The sequence below is a fragment of the Capsicum annuum genome, chromosome 3 (assembly GCF_002878395.1).
Source record: "Capsicum annuum cultivar UCD-10X-F1 chromosome 3, UCD10Xv1.1, whole genome shotgun sequence".
In the NCBI taxonomy this organism is placed as follows: domain Eukaryota; kingdom Viridiplantae; phylum Streptophyta; class Magnoliopsida; order Solanales; family Solanaceae; genus Capsicum; species Capsicum annuum.
In genome coordinates this window covers 137703036-137729135 of record NC_061113.1, presented here as the reverse complement: position 1 = coordinate 137729135, position 26100 = coordinate 137703036, and the positions used below count along the sequence as shown (strand labels likewise).

General features: G+C 36.8%; 1 protein-coding gene across 1 annotated transcript; it reads left to right on the top strand.

The window, feature by feature from the left end:
• Nucleotides 1-2274: 2274 nt before the first annotated feature.
• LOC107863659 (CCR4-NOT transcription complex subunit 9) lies at nt 2275-17927 on the top strand. The gene is made up of 9 exons (XM_016709688.2): nt 2275-2481; nt 11592-11663; nt 12930-13019; nt 13640-13682; nt 16269-16375; nt 16703-16798; nt 17040-17230; nt 17361-17430; nt 17582-17927. The coding sequence occupies exons 1-9, from the start codon at nt 2404-2406 to the stop codon at nt 17690-17692; spliced, it is 858 nt and encodes a 285-aa protein (XP_016565174.1). The 5' UTR covers nt 2275-2403; the 3' UTR covers nt 17693-17927.
• Nucleotides 17928-26100: the final 8173 nt, after the last annotated feature.

Sequence of the window (26100 nt, the reverse complement as noted above, 5' to 3'; positions counted from 1 at the left end):
ACACTTTTAATATACTAGTTTAGGTGTACGCACTTCGCGCGTGTACCTTACTTTATTGAGTTCAAATGTTACACTAAATAGGATATTTGTTTAAATAATAAAGATGAATACAATAATTAAATTCAACATCTTTTGGAGAATTTATTTAATTAAACCTAACTTTTACTAATAAAAATTTCTCAAAGTCAATCGACATTCATCTACCACCTGTAAACTACAACAAAATAATATGATGATAGAGACATCAAAACAATATAATTAAATCTAACCTTTACACAATAATATCCTCAAAGCCGTCCGACACTCATCTACCACCTGTAAAAAATAATAAAATAATACGACAATAAAGATATCAAAATAATACAACTAAACTTTACCTTTACACACAAAAAAAAAATCTCATAACAGAGATATAAAAATAGTACAATTAAACATAACCTTTACCTAAAAAAAATTCTCTAAGCCGACCGACATTCATCTATCACCGGTAAATTCATCTACGACATTTGAACCATAATAAAATAATACAATAGTGATCATAAAGCTTCTGTTTTGATGAAAATAATTCTTGTCTGAGTGAAAATTTTGACATAGGAATGCTTGAATGAAAATAAAGAAGATATATGTACCATACAGTGAATTCTATTATGTTTGACAAAAATAGTGAAGAAGTTGAGGGTTGGAAAATTAAACATCCACCAATCTAGACATGCAATCTAATCAAGTTAGATGGGCATCAATCATATTTTCGCATCTCAATATTTATTTATAGAAGTATTTCCTTAATAGAGTCCTATTTTAGGAATATGTTTCTATCCTATTTTAGGAGTATTTTTCTAATTGATCAGTACAAAGAAAAATATTAATTGATTCTCCTTTCATATATTTTAGGAGTCTAATTAATATAATAAAAATAATTAAATAATTAATTTAAAAAATTGTGAAAAGACAATTTTGTCTAAAGGGGAGTTTTTTAATGAAGGACAAAAAGTTCAAATCACTTTTATAAGAGTCTTTACACTTTTAATATCTTATAGATATAGATATAGATTATAGACTAGTGTAACCACACGTGCTTCACATGTGTAACGTTTGATTATTGAAAATTAAATAATTTTGTATATTGTGGAGATTTTTAGTGAAGTGTAAAAAATTCAAATCACTTTTAAATAATCCTTCACACTTTAATATAATAGTGTAAACATAAACATATATTTTAATGTAAGCACATATATATTTTACCATCGTAAGTGTCAAGCGGTTGATGAATCATCACTTTTGCATTTGTCATGCAATACCTTTTTCCCTTGCTACGTAGGCTAAGAGAGACACATAAATCTTAACCATATTTGTGGTTTGATTATTTTTTTCTATATTTAAAATCTTTTCATGTTTTAAAGTCAAATCTTTATAAAATCATTAATTGTATTCTTATTGCGTACTTAAAACTTTTAAAAATTTGATACCTCTTAAATTTTTCTTATTCTAACGCTTTTATATTTATTTCTAGATTTTTTATTTTTTCTTAAAATCAAATTTAGTTGATTTAGAATTCTTAAACTAATGAAAAAAATATTAGTTGTCATTAATTCTGATGATTTCTAATAAGGAAAGATTTTACCATATAAATTAATGAAGACTTCTAAGAAGGAAAATTTTTATCATAAATATATTTAATTAATGAAGACTTCTAAGAAGGAAAATTTTTATCATAAATATATTTAATTAATGAAGACATCTAATAAGAAAAGGTTTTACCAAATATATTTAATAAATTTTAACTCTTAAATATTAGAAAAAATAGTGAAAATTCGATTTTGTCTAAAGCAAGGCCTTTTAATGAAGGAAAAAAAATTCAAATAATATTTTTAAATTCCTTCATACTTTTAATACATTATAGATTATAGATATAGATATTAGATTATAAATCATAGATTATAGATATAAATTATATATCATAGATTATAGATTATAGATTATAGATATAAATTATAGAAAATTATAGATTATAGATTTTATATATATATATATATATATATATATATATATATAAATTAGGCAGATTTTAACAATGTTTCAATCAAAATAGAGTACTATCCCTTCGTCTTATTTTATGTATCTTTGTTTGATCAGATATGAAGTTTAAGAAATAAAAAAAAAATTTGATGATTTTTACGAAATCATTCTTTATTAAAAAATATATTACTACTATCTTTAATTAGGAAATTGTGTATTTAAATAGTTATCGAATAATTAAATACGATTTTTTTTATTATATAGATAAAAAAGAAAATGGCTACAAACTGAACTACAAAACAATATAAATACCGGTGCTGCTGTTAAGAAAACCTTGGTCAGTATCTCACCGCCTGGAGAGGAACGACTGGAATTGAGGCAAACAAAATGCAATCGGCAGAGCAACTGGTGCTTGAACTCAGCAATCCCGACCTACGTGAAAATGCCCTTCTTGAACTCTCTAAGGTTCCTTCCCCTCTTTTATAAATTCAACCTATATGTTTCCTTCGATTTTTTATTTTTTTTTGTATTTTCCCCCCATTTTTGGAATACTGTAAACTTGTGAATTGGCGATATATATAATTGTAGGTTTTCCTGGTAGATTAATCTAATTTGTACGGGTGATTTACAATAACGGCCTTGGAGGTTGGCGGTCTTGAACGTTTTAACTCGCTTTCCCCATTGGCAACACATAGGGCTTGGTTGATACGAGGGATAAGGGATAACTTATCTCCAGATTAGTTTTAGGATGAGTTTATCCCATGTTCGATTGGTATAAACTCGCGAGATAACTTGTTCCCCAACCAACGAGCACTTAGTTTTGTGTGAAGGGGGAAAGCAGCAGTCAAAAGTAGGGATGGCAATAGGGAGGGAAGTGGCAGGGCAAGGGTCAAATGGGGCAGGGCGGGGCAATGGTTAAATAGGTCAAGGGGCAGGGCGGCGCGGGTCAAAGCCTAAATTTTTAAAACTTTAAATGGGGCAGGGAAGTGGTAGGTCGTGTTTTGGTCCTTTAAATGGGGCAGGGAAGGGGGAAAGCAGCGGCCAAAAGTAGGGATGGCAATAGGGCGGGAAGTGGCAGGGCAAGGGTCAAATGGGGCAGGGCGGGGCATTGGTTAAATAGGGCAAGGGGCGGGGCAGGTCAAAGCCTAAATTTTTAAAACTTTAAATGGGGTAGGGAACGGGTAGGTCGTGTTTTGGGCCTTTTCTCCCATTGACATATTAATACGAGTACGATCACGATCATGGACACTTTTTGAGTATTTTGAAGACCACCTAAAGAATGCACAAGTCTAAGTGTGAAGGAGGCCCAAAACCGTCCAAAGCACACTCCATGGGCTGTTTTTCGAGCCCTTTTCATTAAAGGATCTTTTAGTCTTTTGTCTTTTATTTTGTAATGTAATATAAATTGAACATTGATGGGTTTTAGTTGGTAGTTTTTATGAATGTTGAAGAAAGAACACTCCTCCGAGAGAAAGAGTCCACAACCGAAACTAGGGCATAGTATAGGGGTGGATTCTCTTATGTGTTGCATTTTGCTTGATACGTTGGTGCTTGGGTGGTGGACGCCCCTCTTGTGTCAATTGTAAGAGTTAGGTGTTTGTTGTGTCAAGTGTTAAAGGTCCAAGAGTGGAATATGCTCTTGGGTTGTTAAGACTACATCAACAATTGTCTAACTATCTTGTATCTTGTTTTAGTTTCGGCTTCTTGTGTTGTTAATGTAACTCGTTTGTTCTTGTTGCTATTGTAATATTGTGGAGCTTCATCTTGTGTTGCTAAACTTGTTGTTGGCTGGCTGTTTTGGTGTATTAACACCTTGTATCCTCTTCTTGCTTGTTCTAGATAGTGAATCCGAGAGAGGTCCCTATTTGGTCCACGATTTGTTGTGATTTGTGGACTGTTTTGGGGTGTGATTTCGTGTTCCCTTGTTTGTTCCGTATCATTTGGTATCAAAGCAAGGCTGATTTTTGTTCCCACAAAGCCAATCTTGGGTTTGATTAGTCAAAAAAAAAAGTTGATAAAAACTGAAAAATTTCAGAAAATAGCAATCTGTCCATTTTTGTGTTCTTGGCCAAAAATTGTGTTGTGTTGTTGTCTTGGCCGAGATTTTCTTGTTTTTCTTGACTAGATCCTGTAGTTCTTTTGTTTGTCTAGTGTGTTTCTAGTGTTGGTTCTTTCTCACCAACACTAAAAGTGTCTAGATCTAAAGGTTTAGCTTATAATATTGACATTGTTGTTGTGAACTTGAAGTGGCCATGTGTTGATCCTTATTGTTGAAGGTTGGTGTTGTGGTTGTTGAGTTCTTGAGCTTGACCTTGTGTTATTATTGTGAATTGGTGGCTTAAGAACTTCTTGTTGAAGTTGTTGAAAGGTGGAACTTGACAAAGTGTTGATTGAAGTGTGAGACCAACTTGAACCTTAGACTCCAAGATTCAAAAGTTTGTGTTCTTGGTGTTCTTCACCAATCTTCATCTTTTATTGAAAAAAAAATGGATGTTAGAGCTAAGAGGGTGAAGGAAGGAGGTGTAGTATTTGTTAGTCATCAAAAACTTTTACCACCACTTCCAACCACTCAAAGACTTTACAACCCTTTTCCAACCAACTTCCATGTTTTGAGGGCCTTGTTTTGAGGGAAAATACTGCAAAAGTCCAAGTCTTGAAACTTGAATTGAAAAAGAGTTCCAGGGCTTATTCTTTCCCTCCTTAAATAATTCCACCAATCCAGATCAAAAATTGGTCAAGACTTGAACCTTGGACAATAAAACTTGACAAAACCGTGTTTAATTGAGGGTTGCCACATCATCACGTTTTTACTGTTCACCGACAATTTTTAAGCTCAAATTTTAGATTTCTTCATTTCATTTTATTGTTTCTTTAGTTTTGTTTGTTGATTCCATTACTAACTTACAAGCTAGTACTAGAATGTAAGTTAGTTTTGAAACCGTTCTTCGTGTATACGTTCCTTTGTGTGTCTTATTCTTTTGACTCGTTGTAATACTTGGTCCACCTCTCAATGCCTCATGGAGTACAAGCAAGGTTACAACACTTGTGAGATCAAAGTGTGAATAATCCGAGAGACAAAACAATAGAGAGGGAGTGTGAGGACCATTCTTGTACAACTAACTTGTTTGTTGTTTTGTAGGTAACTTTTGTCCATAATGGAAACCATTTTGGCCCTCCTTGATGCTTTGTCCTGAGACCTTGCTAGGACAAATGTGGGTCTTGAAAAAATTGACTCGGATGTGGTAACTATGAGTGGGAGGTTGGATCGAATGGAGAGTCGAAGGAACACTCGTGCTTTTACTCCCAAAACTTTACTTCCAATGACCAATCCTCCAAGACCACCACATAATGCCACAATCCAAGCTCCAAATAGCCCTCAAAACCGAGAACAAGATAGACCACTTCCCCCGCAAGTTGATCAAGTCCAACAAGGAGGACTTGGAAGCCAATTTCCTCCCATCCAAACTCCACGACCGAAACCCCACTTAACCAAAGCAAGTCTCTCAACCGAAGCTCCACTACACCAAACCCGACATGTCCATATAGAGGAGAATGGTAGAAAGGAACATGAAGGATATGGGGTCTACGATAATGCTTGTATGATGGTAGGAGACTTGTTTCGGATGAGATTGAAGACAAGGCTCAAGATGAAGAGGAAGTCGAGGTTCAAAATGAAGATGTTAGCCGAGACTTGTTCTCATTGTATCCTCGGGTTCCCTTTGATTTTTTTTGTGGACTGTTTTGTGCACTTTCTTGATGTTTTGCGGACTATTTTGGGTGGTTTCTTTTGGAGGGCCAATTGCACGAGGTGAAGCCGTGAATTTGTGGTCAAATTCCTCTCAAAATGGAGAGGATAATACGAGTACGATCACGATCATGGACACTTTTTGAGTATTTTGAAGACCACCTAAAGAGTGCACAAGTCTAAGTGGGAAGGAGGCCCAAACTGTCCCAAGCACACGCCATGGGCTGTTTTTGGAGCCCTTTTCATTAAAGGGTCTTTTAGTCTTTTGTCTTTTATTTTGTAATGTAATATAAATTGAACGGAATGTTGTATGAAGTGGAATGTTGGCCAGTCAAGAACTCTCACATTCAAAAATTTAAGGTGGCGGAAATGTGGATGTTGCGTTGGATGTGTGGGCTTACTAGGGGTGACAGAGTTCGAAATGAGATTATTCGGGAAAAGGTTGGAGTGGCTTCGGTGGAGGACAAGATGCGAGAAGCCCATTTGAGATGGTTCGAACATGTGAAGAGGAGGGGCACGAATGCCCCGGTTCGTAGGTGCGAGGAGCTTGCTTTGGATGGTTTCAGGCGGGTTAGGGGTAAGCCAAAAAAATACTGGAGAGGTTATCAGGCGGGACATGGAGCAGTTACAGCTCACAGAGGACAGAAGATCTGGAGGACGCGGATTAGGATAGAAGGCTAGTGCCATTTTGGGTCGCTGGGGTAGGGCATTACTTGGTAGGGTATTATTCTTATTATGACACCTTGTTGCATGCTTTATTACGAATTTGTTTACTGCTCTTTGATTATTATTCCTTGTGGGTGGCGTAGGTATGTACCGTCATCTTGTTCCATGCTTTATTAAGGATTTGTGTATTATTCCGTGTCTTGAGCCGGGGGTCTATCGGAAACAACCTTTCTACCTCTCCGGAGGTAGTGGTATGGACGGCGTACATCTTACCCCCCAGACCCCACTATGTGAGAATATACTGACTTTGTTGTTGTTGTTGTAATATAAATTGAACATTGTAGGGTTTTAGTTGGTAGTTTTTATGAATGTTGAAGAAAGAACACTCCTCTTAGAGAGAGAGAGTCCACAACCGAAACTAGGGCATAGCATAGGGGTGGATTCTCTTGTGTGTTGCATTTTGCTTGATACGTTGGTGCTTGGGTGGTGGACGCTCCTCTTGTGTCAATTGTAAGACTTAGGTGTTTGTTGTGTGAAGTGTTAAAGGTCCAAGAGTGGAATACGCTCTTGAGTTGTTAAGACTACATCAACACTTGTCTAACTATCTATCTTGTATCTTGTTTTAGTTTCGGCTTCTTGTGTTGTTAATGTAATCCGTTTGTTCTTGTTGCTATTGTAATATTGTGGAGCTTCATCTTGTGTTGCTAAACTTGTTGTTGGCTGGCTGTTTTGGTGTATTAACACCTTGTATCCTCTTCTTTCTTGTTCTAGATAGTGAATCCGAGAGAGATCCCCATTTGGTCCACGATTTGTTGTGATTTGTGGACTGTTTTGGGGTGTGATTTCGTGTTTCCTTGTTTGTTCCGTATCACATACTAATTGTGCAAGGTCAACAAATAAATTCGATGTCGTACTGTTAAATAGTTTTGAGTCTCATGTATGGGTTTTTAGATCTGAATTTCCTACTAGTAGGTTTGCAGTAGTGGTGTGATTATGGGACAAGATTTAGTATCATTTAAATTTATTATGTGACACATAGACATAGTTGAATCATTTACATCGACAGATTAATTTTCTGTCTAAATGAAATCAATTAGAATTAATTTATGAACAATATTGTGAAGCAATGAAAGTTTTATCAATTATGTTCAAAGACAACTTTCAGAAAGTTTTATCATGTTCAATGCCAACTTTCAGTTATGGGCTCATCTTTTATGTTTTATTAATTAAAAAAGTCAATAGTCACTAATACTGATGTTCTGTGTTTTAAGATATAAACAGATTTGTTTGTTAAAAATATTAAGTAGAATACTGTAAAAAATCTAATAGTGAAATGGGGCAGGGCGGGGCGGGGCAAAATGTTGGAAAAATTCTAAACGGACAGGGTAGGGTAGGTTGAAATCTTAGCGGGTCAAGTCTTGTCCCGCCCTAACCTACCCTATTGCTAGCTCTAGGCAGAAGTTCAGGACCACCAATTTTAAAGGTCATTGGGTATAATTTCCTGGGTATATAGATGACAGTTGTACTTTCATAGGCTCTTGAATGACGAAGGGGATAGAGCTATTGTGTTAGGGGAACTGGAGCACTCAGAGGAGTGTCGGGATTTTAGCTATTGTAGACGTTTTAAGGTAGAAGAGGTTAGACAGGCTGTTCGCAGGATGCGAAGGGGTAAGGCGACGGGGCCGGATGAGATACCGGTGGAGTTTTGGAAGTTCGTTGGAGAGACTGGTGTAAGGTGGTTGACTGGATTGTTTAATGAAATCTTCAGGACGGCAAAGATGCCCGAGGCTTGGAGGTGGAGTACCATGATCCCTCTCTATAAGAATAAGGGTGACATTCAGAGTTGCAATAACTATAGGGGGATTAAGTTATTGAGTCACTCTATGAAGATCTGGGAGAGAGTGGTCGAGGTGAGGCTGAGACGGATAGTGTCTATTTCGGAAAACCAGTTTGGATTTATGCCCGGCCGCTCGACGACGGAGGCAATCCACCTGGTACGGAGGTTTGTGGAACAGTATAGGGAAAGGAAGAAGGATCTGCACATGGTGTTTATCGACCTGGAGAAGGCTTACGACAAAGTCCCCAGGGAGGTGCTTTGGAGATGCTTGGAGGTGAGTGGAGTACCGCTGGCATATATCAGAGCAATTAAGGATATGTATAATGGAGCGAAAACCCAGGTGAGGACGGCGGGAGGAGACTCAGAGCATTTCACTGTCCTGACAGGATTGCATCAGGGATCTACTCTTAGTCCCTTTTTGTTTGCGTTGGTGATGGATGTGTTGACGCGGCGTATTCAAGGGGAGGTGCCGTGGTGTATGCTTTTTGCAGACGATGTAGTTCTGATAGATGAGACTCGAGGGGGTGTGAATGACAAATTAGAGGTGTGGAGGCAAACTCTTGAGTCTAAAGGGTTCAGGGTGAGCAGAAGCAAGACAGAGTATGTGGAATGCAAGTTTAATGACGTGAGGCGGGAGAATGAGGTAGTAGTGAAGCTGGAAGCACAGGAGGTATGCAAGAGGGATAATTTCAAGTATCTTGGGTCCGTGATCCAGAGTAACAGTGAGATTGACGAGGATGTCTCGCACCGTATTGGGGCGGGATGGATGAAGTGGAAGCTCGCGGCGGGGGTGTTGTGTGATAAGAAGGTGCCGTCCAAGCTTACAGGCAAATTCTATAGGGTGGTAGTCCGTCCGGCCTTGTTGTATGGAGCAGAGTGTTGGCTAGTTAAGAACTCCCACATCCAAAAAATGAAGGTGGCAGAAATGCGGATGTTGCGCTGGATGTGTGGGCTGACTAGAGGGGATAGAGTTCGGAATGAGACTATCCGGGAGAAGGATGGTGTGACTTCAGTGGAGTGCAAGATGCGGGAAGCCCGATTGAGATGGCTCGGACATGTGAAGAGGAGGGGCATGGATGCCCCGGTTCGTAGGTGTGAGAGGCTAGCGTTGGATGGTTTTAGGCGGGGTAGGGGTAGGCCGAAGAAGTACTGGGGTGAGGTGATTAGGCGGGACATGGAGCAGTTACAGTTCACCGAGGACATGACCCTAAATAGGAAGGTCCGGAGGACGCGAATTAGGGCAGAGGACTAGGGCCAGTTTGGGTCGCTAGTGTAGGAAATTACTTGGTGGGGGTTTTATTCCTGTTATGATTCCGTGTTCCGTGTTCCATGTTTTACTACGAATCTGTGTGCTTTCCTGTGTGCTTTCCTTTGTTTTATATTACTTATGGGTGCCGTATTTATGTTATGTAATCTGCTTCTGTGCTTTACTATGTGTTTGTGTGGTATCTCGTGCCTTGAGCCGGGGGTCTATCGGAAACAACCTTTCTACTTCTTTAGAGGTAGAGGTATGGACTGCGTACATCTTACCCCCCAGACCCCACTAGGTGGGAATACACTGGGTTTGTTGTTGTTGTTGTTGTTGTTGGGTATAATTTCCTGATTTGATCCAAATTCCATATCCATTTAAACGAATTAAGAATTGAATGAATGGATGTAGTAGGTTTCTGAAACTATTTAGGATTGTTGTTTGTTAGAGAGTTCAACTTTGGAAATATGAGGAATTTATTCTCTTAGGGGAATGATGCTAAAGAAGCAATTTACATTTTGGTGTGTGTGCTTTTATATCTTTTTTCGAGAACTCTTTATCTTTTTTGCAGTGAGGGAAACCATTAAAAGTTGGTTGAGAATGTTCGTCACTATTCGAGCCCGTGCTAACACTTGTAGCTTCTTTGACTGTACCCGTGCTTTCAAAATTGAGTTCTGAAATCTCACATTGGTTGATTGAAAGATTACCTTGAATAAGGGGCTACTTAATGTATCCTACTTAATGTATTGCTGTTTATGGTTGACTATTTTGTGTCTTCTCTACTTTTTGTGTCACGTGGAGTGTAAAGCTACCTGTTGCGGTTGTTCAAAGCTCTAGATCACGCTGGTGTTTAACTTCCTAGATGAATTATCATCTTTCGGGATTTATCTGTTGCTTTTGTGATAGGTTATGTACATATATTGAGTAACAAAATATGCATGAGTACAAGTTATGGAATTGCCGTGTTAACTTACCTGTATTTTCCATCTGTTGAGGTGTTCTGATTCAGTGAGAAAGGAAAGGCAATAAATGGATTTTTTTTTTCTTAAATAAGAAGTGGTAATCTTTTTATTTGTAAAACGTCAGTACCAAGTGGTACTGAGTTTTACAAAAGTTTTCTGGATTTATGCCCTTTACAACTGTAAGGATTCCAAGAAATTCAGCTCCATACGACATCACTAATCGTAGTCTTAGGTCATAGTTTTAGATGTTGGATACATCTATATATTACAAAAAGCGACATTTCCTCCTTTCCCTCAAAGCGTCTATTGTTGCTGTCTAACCAAACAGTCCACAAAATGCATAACGGGATGATCTTGCATATCAGCTTCTGTTTCTTCCTTATCTTCTGGCGCCGCCAGCTGCACAATGCTTGGTTTAAGTTGCCCGGCATTTCCCCTGAATTCCATATAGGTTCAGGAACATGCACCAAATCTGCCAAACATGTTTGCAATGTATGAATAATTGATTCATAGTTTCAAGAATTTCTTAGCAACAGATAGCACCAGCTACATATATCAAAACCCCCTTCCGTTGTAGGTTTATCTGCTCAGATATAGAAAAATTACCGCTTTCCACGAGCAAATTGGAAATATTTGATTGCTGAACCTTTTGTTGGTGGCATCACCATATGAATTCTTCCATCATACTTGTAGTTAGTGACTAAAGACATGCTTACAAGCACAAAATATTTTCCTGCCATGAACACTGGTTATACGAACTGGAAAAGTTTCTGTTCAAGCATACCCAACTACACAGCATTCTTCTTTGTGAGCGAATTGAACAACATTTGAGCTTGACTTTAAACTTCAGTCTTCTCCCTTCAGTCTTCTTTCATCCAATATTATCAGCGAATTATTTAGTGTCTTCTCTTACCTCTCTCCCCCCATCTACATATACTTTTGTACGATGTGAGAAAATGTTTAACGTTTCTATTGGATAGTCTTTTGTTTTGTTTTTCTCTTTTTATCCTTATTTGCCTCCTCTCCTCCCCCTCCCATCAAACAGAAAATTGTTAATTTTGTGTTATCTTTATCTCAAAAAAAAAAAAAATTGTTTATCTTGTTTTCCTTTTCCAGAAGAGAGAACTATTCCAAGACTTAGCCCCATTACTATGGAACTCATTTGGTACCATCGCGGCACTCTTACAGGTAATCTTTGAAGTGCTTCATTCTAATTCTTCAGATTGTATCCCATCTGCCAGCAATGCACATGCATACTAAACAATATCAGCTTATTCTGTAATACTGCCATATTCCTCCATTTATCCATAAATTTCTTGCGCCCGCCCATTAGATTGGCGGTGCTTTACATACTGACATTAAAATGAAGGACACGGTGGAACATCTGAATGACCTTGTTACAGACCGGATTTCTGAACAAAAGAATGAGCTAGAATCTCAGTGAATCAAATGAAGGGTGAATTAGCTGTGGAGTGATTTAGAATGCCATTTTGGAAAGCTGTTACAATTAACTTAAGCTGAAATTCAGGAGTAGAACTTGCATGGTATCTTTTCTTTGAAAGAAAGAGTAAGAAATGCAAATGGTAAAAACTGAAAACTTATTTGAAGTCTTGGGATGATAAAAGAGGTTTGTGAAGTTTTTTGGGTTGTGGAGTGGTGGAGTGGGTGGGGGTGGGGGGTGGACAGAGCTGTGGTGCCAGTTGCTCTTGCTGGTTCCTGCGCTCCTGTAATTTATACTCAGCTGATGGCATTCTGCTTATTTTAGTGAAGGAAACTGAATAATGAGTGACAGTTTAGTTGAATACTGAATATCTTTCTTGTTAGGGGGAGTGAAAAGAGGCATGTAAAACGATGGTATGATGAAAACTGGAATGAGTGTATGAAAGTACTAACTAATAATCTTTGATGCTTTTTCCTTGATTGTCCGAGATAAATTACGAGAGAGGAGCTTAATTCACGTGCAAACTATCTCATCTTTGTTGAGTATCCAACACTTCCGGCATCCTAAACTCCAGCTAAGAAGATACTTTAAATTTGTTGAGTAACACAAACTAGGATATGCGAAAGAGAAAGGTTAATTGAAGCGTAGGGCCCGTTCGGCCATGAAAGTTGTGAAATTTGACAAAAGTAGTTTTTATTTTTAGAGTAAAAATGATATTTGAAAATCGGAGTTGTATTTGGCCATGAATCCAAATTAGAGTTGTTTTTAAATTTTTGCGAGTGATTTGACCGGAGAATGACCTTTCAGAAGTCCTTCAAAGAAGTAGTGACTTGGCTATTTCTCACCTTAACATATTTGTGCTATCTCAACAGTGAAAGCGAGATACTCCTTATTATAGAAAATGGCTCTCAACCGTTTGAATTCTAGTTAAAGTCTTATGTTGAATTCGATAGCTGTTTCTCTGTATTTATTTTCCTTTGTACTGTAAGTTTACATCTATTACATGCTTGCAGGAGATAGTGTCCATCTACCCTGTTTTATCACCTCCAAACCTGACTCCAGCACAGTCTAATAGAGTTTGTAATGCTTTAGCACTTCTTCAGGTATATTTCTTTTCCAGATGGAGTTATTCTCAGTTGATTCCTTGTGCTATTTCAATTACTCTTCTCTCATCAACAATTTGTAATAGCAATGAATGTTGCCATGTAATGTTCCATCATCATAAATAACAGATTTCTTTTAACCAAAAAAGCTTTTTTGGCTTTCCATTAAGAGTATTTGTTCAGCAGTAGGATGTAGAAGTTGGATTTGTTAGGGGTTTCTATGCATCATAGGGAGAAAGGAAGGAGAACAGCATACTGTTGGAGTCACATTAATCCAGTCGCCTGTTGCATATTGTCTATCGGAAACAACCTCTTTACTTCTTCGGGGGTAGCGGTATGGACTGCGTATATTTTACCCTCCCCAGACCCCGCTGTGTGGGAATACACTGGGCTTGTTGTTGTTGTTGTTGTGGTAGCTTCTGCATTTCTTGTTAGGAACAAATTTTTTAATTTCTATTATTACTTACTTAGACTAAACTGCATATCTTAGAATACTTTCGAGTGTCAAATAATTTCATACATGTGCTTTTGGAATTGTAATCACTACAATTCTTCATTTAGTTCTTATGCAGGTAAAATGGCCTACTCATGATTGTCTTTCCTCCCACTTTATTTTGCAGTGTGTAGCCTCTCACCCAGACACCAGAATGCTGTTCCTCAATGGTAATCCTTTTCCCTTTTTTATGGGTTTTGCTCAATGTTGATCATTTTTGCCTTTTTTTTATGCGAGAGCCTCTTTGGCTTTACTTTTACGTGGAATGGCGAAAGAAAATGCAATATCCTTGTACATCCATATTATCTTGAGTTATGTAGTCATGCACACTGTGCATTATTGAGAACATCTTTTTTTTTTTTCAGTTGAATCATGGATTAGCGCACTATTTTGTTGTAGTTACTGTTCCTTTTTTTCCAGAATGCTTTGTCATGCTTCATTAGTATTTTGCCATATTTCTTCACTTCTGTTATTTCTTTTTCAATATGCTTTGATATGCTTTTACTTGAATCCAAGGGTCTATGGAAAATAGTCTCCTCTACCTTCCAAGGTAGGGGTAAGGTCTGCGTACATTCTGCCCTTTCCAGACCCCACTTGTAGGATTACACTGGTTAGTCGTTGTTGTTATTGTTGTATCACGGATCATAGACCATGGCTATGAGAAATTCCTTTGACTGCCATGAATTATCTTAGTACATTATTTTTTAGAGGGTGCAAGAATTCTAGAAATTGGTTTTACTTCCATTTGCAGTTGCTCTTTGATGTACTTGTTTCTCTTAGAAAACAATGCTGACATAACACCTGTGATAGAATCCTTTAAAACCAATTTGATGTCAGTTCTGGCTAGAATAACCTTTATGGGGAAATTTCTATTTTTTTAATATATTCCAAAGAATTGCTGTTCTGTTGATATTTAGCGCCAGAGATAAAGCAATAGACACCTTCCTTTCTTGCCACTCCAACATCCAGAATGATACATAAAAGAAGACGATGAGTTATATTCTTGTGGCCCCATGTCCGTTGGAGCATTTACTTAAACAAATGGGTTTTTGTTAGCTGTGCTATCTAAACCTCCATTATCCATTATTAGTTAGTTGGAAACGTAAACTACTTGCAACTCTTCATCTAAAGAAACACACTTACATGTCTGTTCAACTCTGGATGTGTTTCCAAGATAGGTAGAAACTTTTATGTGATGATAATTAGGAGAATCTAACTTGAGTATGATTTATAGAGGTTTTGCTGAAATGGCTCTAACTTGGATCCTTCATGATTTAAATTCGGGGACCATTATGTCTAATGATATTTAGTGTGGCAGGTGCTTTAGAGGTCTAAGTTGGTTGGACTCCGGTGCTGGTGTCCGATAAGGGTACGGATCTAGAGGTTGGATCCTTCATGATTTAAATTCGGGGATAGGGATCCAGGTATGGATACATGGATGCGGGGGTTCGGCTAAAAATATTTCAAATATCTAAAAATAGAGTTATAAAACCTAAATTATGAGATATTTCGCGGATAGCTTGAGGAGAAAATATTGATCAAGACGAGAATCCTGGAAGGAAATTAAAGGAAAAGGAGTGATATAGAAACTTGTATATGCAAGATATTTCATTTTCTTCAATTTCACCTTAGAAATCATTGAATCTATCCAGAATTTCCCCATCGATTTTGGTCGAAGTACCCAAAATCGGTTGACTAGATCGGTTGTGGATCCCACACCCACACTCACGTCGTGTCGACACGGGTACGACACAGAAAGTGAAGAATTCGAGAAACTTAAGAGGTGAAATGGCTGAATCTGGCTCTCTGTTTTGTTGGTAAGTTTTGGGAGATTCACGGTGAAACTGATAGTGGGGTTTATTATTTTGCTTGAATTGCTTAGAAAATGAAAATTAAATTCCTCTTATATAAAAGACGAGTACATTGTCAGTTCTCATCTATCTGCTTTTGTCTCTGTGACCCTGGAAGGTAAGCAAACTCCATGTTGAAGCTTTATAACAAGGCTCATTTTCGTTATCTTGTATATTTTACCAGAAAGTGAATTTTTTATAGGAACATGAAAGTATCGGTAACATGGACTCTAGACTCATTTACTAAATGGTGGTTTGAAGGTATTATGAGTAATTTATGTATCTAAGTCTTGCCAAATCAACTACCAACAATGAATTGATTGCACTTCTCTCGGCTGAGTTGAACACTCGTGATTTCTGTTTAATAGATCAAATAAAGCATATACGCAGCTGTATAAACTGGAACTTCTCAGTTGGAGCAGTCACACAAAGGGACCTTTCTGTTGCAATTTCTTTTCTTTTAATTCCAGCCACATGCTGGCCAGGTTTTGTAATTTCTCGTCAATTTAGGGATCCAAATTGGAGTGAAATTGGATTGTATTTCAAATAGGGCTCGTCAATTGGGGCTTTATTGAGGTTAGTCATGTGGGCATTTGATGTTGCAAATGGTTGAGTTCCCTAATCCCTCAGGTTTGAGATGAAAAATGCTGAACTCTTACATACTTGGAGGACTGTGAATGGTGATATTCCTTGGGTCAAGTTGGTTGAAGTGTGATACTCAATGGGTTATTTTAGTGAAAGCTCATTATTTATATTTTCTCTTGATTTCACGAAATACTTTTCTCCTTTTCTACTTTGCGATGCATGTCTCAAGATCTGTAACAATTTAGTGTGATGATAAGTAGGAGTTCTAATTTGGGTGTGTGTTTTCTCTCTCCTGATCTGACGAAATGTTCCAAACTGCAGCTCATATTCCTTTGTACTTGTATCCTTTTCTGAATACAACTAGCAAATCAAGACCTTTTGAATATCTGAGGCTTACTAGCTTAGGTGTCATTGGTGCCCTCGTGAAGGTAATATTTATACTGTCTTTTGCACGTATCTTCTCTTGTTCGAGTATTTTTTTCAAGATCCATCAATGTCATATTACAATATATGTATTGGGAATCACTGAAAGCATGAGAAGCAAACCCGTGATAAGTACAATTTGAGAATCTGAAGATGCTACTTATGGGTACCTTTGTCCAGATATGTGAGATATTGAACATGTGGAAATTACTTTTTATAACTCTTGCTTGGAACTTCATGTGTTAAAGTGCAATATTTATCATGTGCATCTGATGGTATTTGTGCTTCTCCATTATAGATGACAGATTTTTTTTACTGTGATTTCCTTGCAGGTAGATGATACCGAAGTTATCAGTTTTCTACTATCAACAGAAATAATTCCCCTGTGCCTGCGCACGATGGAGATGGGCAGTGAACTGTCTAAAACGGTTGATTGCTTCCTCAAATCCTTTCTTTTCTCTTGTAAATGAATTTTATATTGGTCATACAATCATAATATCGTCATCATATTCTTCAGATTACCAAAAGAAAAAGACAACTATGATGTCCACTTATATTCTGCTCATGATAGATACCCCTTTTTTTAGTCCTATATCCTGTTTGATTATTTCCAGTTACATCCTCCCTCTGTCGGCTTTTCGTACACTTAATTTAGATTCATGCTGTCAGGTTGCAACTTTCATTGTGCAAAAAATACTTCTAGATGATGTGGGTTTGGATTACATATGTACCACAGCAGAAAGGTTTTTTGCAGTCGGTCGAGTTTTGGGGAATATGGTAGGTGCACTTGCTGAACAGCCTTCATCTAGGTTACTGAAGCACATAATTAGGTGCTATCTTCGGTTATCAGATAATCCAAGGTGAGACTTCAGCACATCTGCACTTCAAATATCCCCCAGCTTTGTTATGTACAAAAGATCAGGTCTCATAGAGCTTCTACCTATTATGGTGCACCTTGAGCTAATGCTGATGTGCATTGTTTTATGTCAGAGCATGTGATGCACTAAGAAATGGTCTCCCGGATATGCTTAGAGATAACACCTTCAGTAGTTGTCTTCGGGTATGGCACATTTTCAGTTTATGTGCTCCATTTTTTTCCGCTTAGCTCTTTAGTTTTTTCTCAATAAAAAATATGAAGCAATCTTCCTATGGTTATTATACACATTTGTTTTTTCTATCCATGATGGATTCCTTTTCCTTGTGCGCAACAGGAGGACCCTACAACTAGGAGGTGGCTACAACAGTTGATTAGCAACGTTAATGGTGCCCGTGTTGCTCTACAGGCAGGAGGATTTGATCATATGCTGATGAACCAAGTGTAGATGATCATTAAATCTTACCTGTGTTGTCCGGCAGTCTTAGGTGCTTGCTAAGAATGCATCTCTCACTGTGGTTGAAAACCTCTATAAGCAGAGTATTGTGTTGGGTTCGTTTAGGTGCTTGCTAGGAATAAATCTCTTTTGGTCTGATTGCTGGAATCTGTTTTGGATATTTTTTATGTGATCTGGGGATTGCCCAACTTCCAAACTTCATTCGTGCAGAGATTCATTAAATTTATTCATCGGCGTCTCTGTCTTTAAATTTATCCACCCAGCCCCAATCCAACCTCCACCCCCACCTAAACCCTCGTGTCTTTAAGTTTAGAGCCTACACAATAATTTCTTTCATCAAAAACTTCGAAAGAGGAAGAAAGAACGAGAAATTTCAAAACAACCAAGGTGTATGGTTACTTACGCCTTATCTAAGCGACTTAACGACCATCAGTTGAGGCGTGAAGGAAGCAAAGCCTTCTAAGGCGATTACATCCCTACGCCTTAGCATTTAACACTGCATTTCACTACAGTAAGGGGTCGTTTGGTAGGGTGTATAAGATTAATGCAGAATATTGTGTATTAGTAATGCTCGCATAAGTTATGCTTTTTTTTTTTTCTTATGTAGTGTTTGGTTTGGTGTGTTACAAATAACACGAATTGCATAATTTCAAAAAATATTTTTTACAAAAATATTCTCCATAAATATGAAAAAAGGGATGTGGAAAAGATTATGAGGGACAATTATGACTTTAACCATACTAATGCATGCATTATTAATACCATAGATATCTATGCATTAGTAATACACCCCTTAATACCAAATAAAGTGTATAACTAATGCAAATATTAGTAATATATAGTATGGGTGGCAAATGGGCGGGTTGAGTTGAAGTTGGGTGGGTCAAGATGGGCTGAACAAATAATTGGGCTACCAACCCTGCCCAAATGCATTTGGGTCAAGATGGGCTGCGCAAGATGGGCTAAATTATGGGTCATGGTTTATAACCCAACTCGTCCAAATGCAAGTTTAATCAAATAGAAAAGGGCTATTCTCCAATATAGACCCAAATAAGTGTGGCTTTGAAATTTAGGTCCAAATAAAAAGACTTTGTTAAAATAGTCTTAACTTGTTAAGTCATATTTTCTTGGATGAAAATACCCTCCTGCAAAATATTTGTTGTTAAACCTCTTTCTTCCTCTCTTTTTTCCAAATTTCAGAATCGATCTCCTGCCAAAATACTGATTGTTAAATCTGTTTCTTCCAAATTACAGGATAGAGCCGTAAGGGTTCTTCAGGTATGAAATTTATCCTCAAAATTCATTGTGGTAATTTTAGCTTATTGATGCATTGTGGTAATTTTAGCTCGTTATATAATTAGCATATTGATTTGATTTTTGGGGAGGTGAACGTAAGCTGAAGTTGGGATATATTGTTGTGTAGTAACATATTTACCTTTGAGGAATTGCATTGAACAGGCTGTGGGGAGTTTGTTATTGCGGTTATAATTATGTTTTAGTAGTTGTGGAGGGTCGGTCTTGGAGGAAAATGTCGTTAATATGGGAGTTAGCGTTGATCACAACATATTTTGGGAAGGCCAATCATATAAGGTCTAGGTGGTACAAGAAATTAGTTCCAAGTATTTCAAACTAGTGGTATAATTAGCATTAGAAGATAATGAGGAATTGTGTCGAACAGGTTATGGAAAGTTTGTTATGCGATCATAATTGTGTTTGAGTAGTTGCGAGAGTTTGGTCTTGGAGGCAAAGACTGTGTTTTCCATCTCGGATGAATCCAACCTATGTTTAAAGAGTAAAGAAGCACTAAATTGTTGATTCTAAGAGAGAGCACCTCAGCTATTAGCTTGTATAACATAGAGCAACCTGCAATGGGTTTAAACTCTCTAATGGTAGTAGGATTTGACACTTTAGGTAACAAGGTTACTATTGTACAGTTCACTGCATTATACAACTTTTTTGTGTTAAAAAATTCTTCATTGTTGAACACGCATCATTTTAATCCTTCATCTTTTGTTAACTACAACAGTATTGGTTACGTCTACTTTAGGATAGTAGTATTCATGAATTCATCTCTTTTTACTGCTCGTGGTATGGAAGGGTAAGGGGTTATTAACTGAGAGCTTTGGAAGCACACAATAAAAGTCTAAGTATATATTACCGTTTCCACATCCTTTATCATCTGATCTTTGTCTTTGTCCAGAGCAATTTTGTTTACGAAATTACCAAAAAGATAAGAATTCCAAGGAAGCGATCCTCCATTTATTAGAGACTCAATACAACCCAACAACAGTAGTACTATATCCAACTTGGTTGAGTATTTGAACAAGCTTAGTAATCCACCTTTCTTAGGAGTTGGAGTGTCATCTTCTTCATCATGTATTGCGTGGTTCTTATCAGTATCATCGTACAAATCATTTCAATACAGATGGAGATTTGATTGTCTAGAATGTTGAACATGGTGGCTCTGATCCTCATAAACATGATCAACAATTTCACCTTACAATCTGATGTATCGGTGTTGAAGCTATGTCCCATCTGATTGACGTATCTATAATGACCTCTTACGATGCCACGATTATGTGCATTTAACCTGCAACGTTAAATTAATATGATTAGAAAATCTGTATACATGCATATTGATGTTGTAAAACCAATTTGACCTGTTGTGTTTGCTTAAGAATATAAGTGAAGTATTCGAAGTTTGCTCTCTAACATTTGAAGCTTTTCAATGAGATATTCACACAATTAAGCATTTATCATAGCGTTTAGATGCCTTATGTTTGAGTCTAACTGCACTAAAATACATGGGCTTTGAATCACCTATCTTATACATAAAGCCCTGAATTTTTATTGTAACATGCTCTCTTCAATATTGCTCCACTTCTCAATAATAGTCAGTGCATCATTCTCTTTCAAGGCCATACTATTAGAGTATTGAGTTGACAAACTATGTTGTATCACTTGCAACGTATCTCTAAAGTAAACAACCCACTCAGAATCACCCTTATAGTGTGTGTTATTCAGTAGTGTCAAGTGCGATTTGAGCATCTACATTTCAAGTTATACCCCATGGGCAAGAGTTGACACTTCCTTAGTCTGTAATGATTTGGAAAATGACCTATGACTCTTGCCCCAGAGGCAAGACTGAGACAGTTATGCCCCATGGGCAATAGTGACTATCCCTTACTCTTCAATGATTTTACTTGTTGAAGATATATATTCTAAATTAAATTGTTACTAATCTTTTGTTGTTTCAGTTTTCACAAGGGTTGTGCTTGGAATAGATAGAAAAGAAATGAGTATTGAGAGTATTGATAGAAATAATGAGTTACAGGCTATTGAACGACTATTGGAGGAGCTGAGCCATCTAAGATTAAGAGGGTATGCCAAAAAAAAAAAGGATACTTGATGTCGAGACTACTCTCTTGAGACACAATGCCTCTTTGAATGAGGTAAATGTCAAGTCGATCTTCCTTGACAAACAAAATATGATGACGTGCATGTCAAACATTGTATTTCACACAATATCCAATTAAAGGTTATCAAATCAAGCACAACAAGATATTCACTGCGATGTTTAGACGATAATTGCGTGTGGCGGTTTCATGCCTCAAAGATTGCCGATTCTTTGCTCTTTCAGGTTACTACATATGAAAAGGCTCACAGTTGCTCGGTTGATTTCATAACGTTCTACCAAAGGAATGCAACATTAAAGATCATATGTGACTACATACTAAAGCTCGTGCATGACTCTAGTAATGTAATCACACCCAACTTCATAGTAGATGAAATGAGAAGGAAATACGAAATCATCATATCCTACAACAAAGGATGGCGAGCGATACAACATGCCTATACGGTGATAAGAGAAACCTCAAAAGAGAACTACAACAGGTAGCCATTGTATCTTCACATGATAAAAGAAAAAAACCCATGCACGTACACAAACATAAAGAGGGACGGTGAGAACAGGTACAAATGCTATACTGTTGAAATTGAAAATTTTTGCCCAAGAGGCAATAGTTTATCCTTTATTTACACTGATTAGATTATTAACATAGATGGAACTCTTGCCTCATGGGCAAGACTTGGTTTAGAAAATTGTTGAAATTGAAAACTTTTGCCCAAGAGACAACAATTTATCCTTTATTTGCACTGATAAGATTATTAACATAGATGAAACTCTTGCCTCATGGGCAAGACTTGGTTTAAAAAATTATTGAAATTGAAAAATTTTGCCCAAGAGGCAACAATTTATCCTTTATTTGCACTGATTAGATCATTAACATAGATGGAACTCTTGCCTCATGAGCAAAACTTGGTTTACAAAATTGTTGAAATTGAAAACTTTTGCCCAAGAGGCAACAGTTTATCCTTTATTTGCACTGGTTAGATTATTAACATAGATGGAACTCTTGCCTCATGGGCAAGATTTGGTTTAAAAAATTATTGAAATTGAAAACTTTTGCCCAAGAGGCAACAATTTATCCTTTATTTGCACTGATTAGATTATTAACATAGATGGAACTCTTGCCTCATGGGCAAGACTTAGTTTAGAAAATTATTGAAATTGAAAACTTTTGCCCAAGAGGCAATAGTTTATCCTTTATTTGCACTGATTAGATTATTAACATAGATTGAACTCTTGCCTCATGGGCAAGAATTGGTTTAGAAAATTATTGTACAAATGCTATCCTGTTGAAGTTGAAAACTTTTGCCCAAGAGGCAAAAATTCGTTCTTTAACTGCACTGATTAGATTATTAATATAAATGCAACTCTTGCCTCATGGGCAAGACTTAGTTTAGAAAATTATTGTACTGTGATTATAAATATCAAATGAAAATTGTTACTAATATTCTTTTGTTCAACCCAGGTTTCAATATGCATTCTTTGCTTATGGCACTTTAATATTGGATAGACCAACTGTAGTAATAATGGTAGATGCAACATTTTTAAGGCAAAATATCGTGGTGTCCTCATGACAACAGTGTCAAAGGATGGAAACAACAATATATTTCCTTTGGCTTTTGGAAGACTCATAAATAATGAGTCTTATAATTGGTTCTTCAATCAGTTAAGACATGCAATTGGGGTACGTAAATAATTATCTATTCTATCAGATCGTCACCCAGTTATTGCAAATGTCTATCCAGAGTGTCAGCATGGGATATGCATCTATCGTATGGAGAAGAATTTAAGAAAAGAATACTTCTCAGATGTGGTTCTATCACTCTTCTACAACGCAACAACAACATACAAACAAACTAAATTTTATACTTTCATTGATGAGATAGAAAAAGTTGACAAAGTTGTTATGGAGTACTTGAAAGAAGAACAACTATAAAGATAGGCTCGTTCGTTTTATACCAACAGAAGGTACAATATGCTTACGACTAACAACATGGAGTCCATGAATGCGGTTCTGAGAAAAGCCAGGCAACTGCCAATACTGGGACTGGTCGATTATATTCAGAACAAGTTACAAAGTTGGTTTTATGAAAGAAAAATGAAATCGCAAGGCAAATTTCATGACATCACACATTGGGCGGAAGTGGAGATGACTGACAAGATTCAAGTCACCTTGAAATTGAAAGTAAGTAATTGAAATTGTATTTTGATAATAGGGAAATATACTGTTACTATTTTTTTATTGCAGATTATACATAGCTAGTTTACTGTTATTTGTGATTTATTGCTAGTTTTTTTATTTCCTTGAGATTTGTGCACGAAATATGTGTTTTGTTGCTTCTGCTCATAGCTGCGTGATCGTTTGTGATTTGATGTTGTATGCTTGATTGTAGCTGTTTTTTGGTTGCCTCAAGATTCGTCCCCTATGTATGTTTGATTGCTCTGTATGGCTGATTCTGCTCATGTACTAGATGTTTCACTATCATAGTTGATTCTACTACTAGATTAAATGCAATATCTATTTGATCTCAGTTTATTTGTAGCTGATTCTCCTGCTCATATGTTGGAAGCATCACTATTGAATCGGCTTCTGTTCCTGAGTAAGGTTCTGTTTTTCCATATAATACTGGGAATTTGACTTTGAAAGCTTATTCCTTTGATAACAGATCCTTCTCCTGCACTTTCCCTGACCAAGCCAAGCATCAAAACTCTAACTATCCCCTATATTGGCCCTTCTCTTCCATTTTGAAACAGAACCTTAATTGTTACTCCTTATTATTGGTCACTTATTATTATATTTTCGATTTGTTCAATATTAGATTGTGATTTAATGTTATATGCTTGATTGTAACTGTTTTTTGGTTGCCTCAAGATTCGCCCCCTATGTATGGTTGATTGCTCTGTATGCCCGATTCTGCTCGTATACTAGTTATTTCACTAGAAGTTGTTATTTATTTATCATTTTATTTACAGGTAGACCCCATTGATGCAACAAGATTTGTTGTAAGAGAAGAAATAGTTGAATATATTATAGACCTGAAGAGCAAGACTTGTCAATGCTTGGTATTTTAAACAGATGAGATACCATGCACCCATGTAATTGCAGCGATAGAAAGTAGAAAGATGAACAAGTCTAGCTATTTTTCTAATTGGTTCTCAAGACAATCTTGGCTACAAACATACCAGGGAGAAATCCTACCAGTTGGAAGCACAACACATGGATTGCCCCAGATAGCATAAAGGATCTTATCACAAACCCCCCAGATAAGAAGGTTCTGCTTAAGAGAAGACAAACATCCAAATATCCTTGCAGAACAGAATCTTCAAGAAACAATTACAGATGTTTGAGATGCAAAAGAAATGAGCATCACAGATCAAATTGTCACTATACTCCTATCCTTTATCCATATGCAAGAAGATACAGAAAGAAAATAAGAAAACATGATTAGTTTTACTTTTTATCCGAGAAGTTGGATCAAAATAACAGTTATAATAGGATTTTTTGATCCCTATTTTAGTTAGTAACAAGTACTTTTGACTTTCAATCACGAATGTCTTCTTATTTATATGAATTTTTAACTTGTGGTGAAGTATTTAACTTAATACCTTTTTATTGACTGTTTATAAAAATTATTTAGCATGTTAAATTTTCTTATATATTGATGTGTAAAAATATATCATATTAACAGAATTCGGGGAAGGAGTACACCCCTAAGAGATGTGATGTGAATAATTCCACGGGATACACTTTAAATTTTCCTTGAAGGCAAGATGCATAACAAGTTGTGCCCCATGGGCAAAAGTTGACACTAGCTTATTCTGCAATGATTCGGCAGATGATCTACAACACTTGCCCTAGAGGCAAGACTTAAGCCCCAAAGAGATAAGTTATGTCCTATGGGCAAGAGTTGACTCTAACTTAGCGTGTAATAACTTAACAGATGATCTACAACTCGTGCCCTAGAGGCAAAAATTAATACAATAAATGAACAAGTTATGTCCCATGGCCAAGTGTTGCTACTAGATTCGTGTGTGATGATTTGGTAGATAATTTATAAGTCTTGTCCAAGAGGCAAGATTTTTAGACCCCAAAGGAACAAGTTATGCCTCATGGTCAAGAGTTGACACTAGCTTATTCTGCAATGATTCGACAGATGATCTACAACACTTGCCCTAGAGGCTAGACTTAGACATCAAAGGTGGTTCAACTGTCATTACTTGTACAATATGTGCCATAAAATACTTGTATAATTTTATCTCTGTAACTTAGCTTCATAGCTTGTAATATAGCACACATTTGAATGCAATGGTTCAATAGAATACAATAGATTCAAAGGAAATGAAGCATTTGATGTTTGTTCTCTTCTCCCCAAGTTCAGCTTATGTGACATCAACAGTACCGAAACATCTTTTATGGAAAAGTTCAAATATATAGCACTAGAGGAACAAACTATACCTTTTTATGGCACAAAACTGAACTGTTGTAGCAGCCCAGTGTTGACTGTATGAATTTTTGGGAGATGTATTACTTGTACACCCTAGCGCGCGCGCACAACATACACACACGATGTTCTTCAATCCAAGGAGAGAGAATTAACATCACGATGAAAAATTTTAAAACTATGGAGATTACAGTTGTCATCGCTACCATCAAAACTAATTTACTTAAAGGATAAATTCATTAGCATGATGCCAATGACAAAGAGAGTTGACAAATTAGAGGATTTTGTGTCTGTAACAAGTACCCAAAGTATATAATGTCTGTAACAAATCTAACTTTGCTGTCATTTAGAGGACAAAACCAAGCAACTAAAACATAAGCATTGTCTATAATGACTTTATTTTATTTACAAGACTCTTCAACAAGTCATTTGCAGCCTGCACGGCCAAAAACCCTCGACAAAACCCTCAATACCTATTCCAGAAGAAACTGTAACACTTGGTCATGTAACTTCGACGAATTCAAATAGCAATAACTATGAAGACATCA

Coding starts and splice junctions, on each gene's coding strand:
- LOC107863659 (XM_016709688.2), top strand. CDS start 2,404: ATGCAATCGGCAGAGCAACTGGTGCTTGAACTCAGCAATCCCGACCTA. Junction 13,683..16,268: donor CAGAATGCTGTTCCTCAATG/GTAATCCTTTTC, acceptor TCCAAACTGCAG/CTCATATTCCTTTGTACTTG. Junction 17,231..17,360: donor CGGTTATCAGATAATCCAAG/GTGAGACTTCAG, acceptor GTTTTATGTCAG/AGCATGTGATGCACTAAGAA.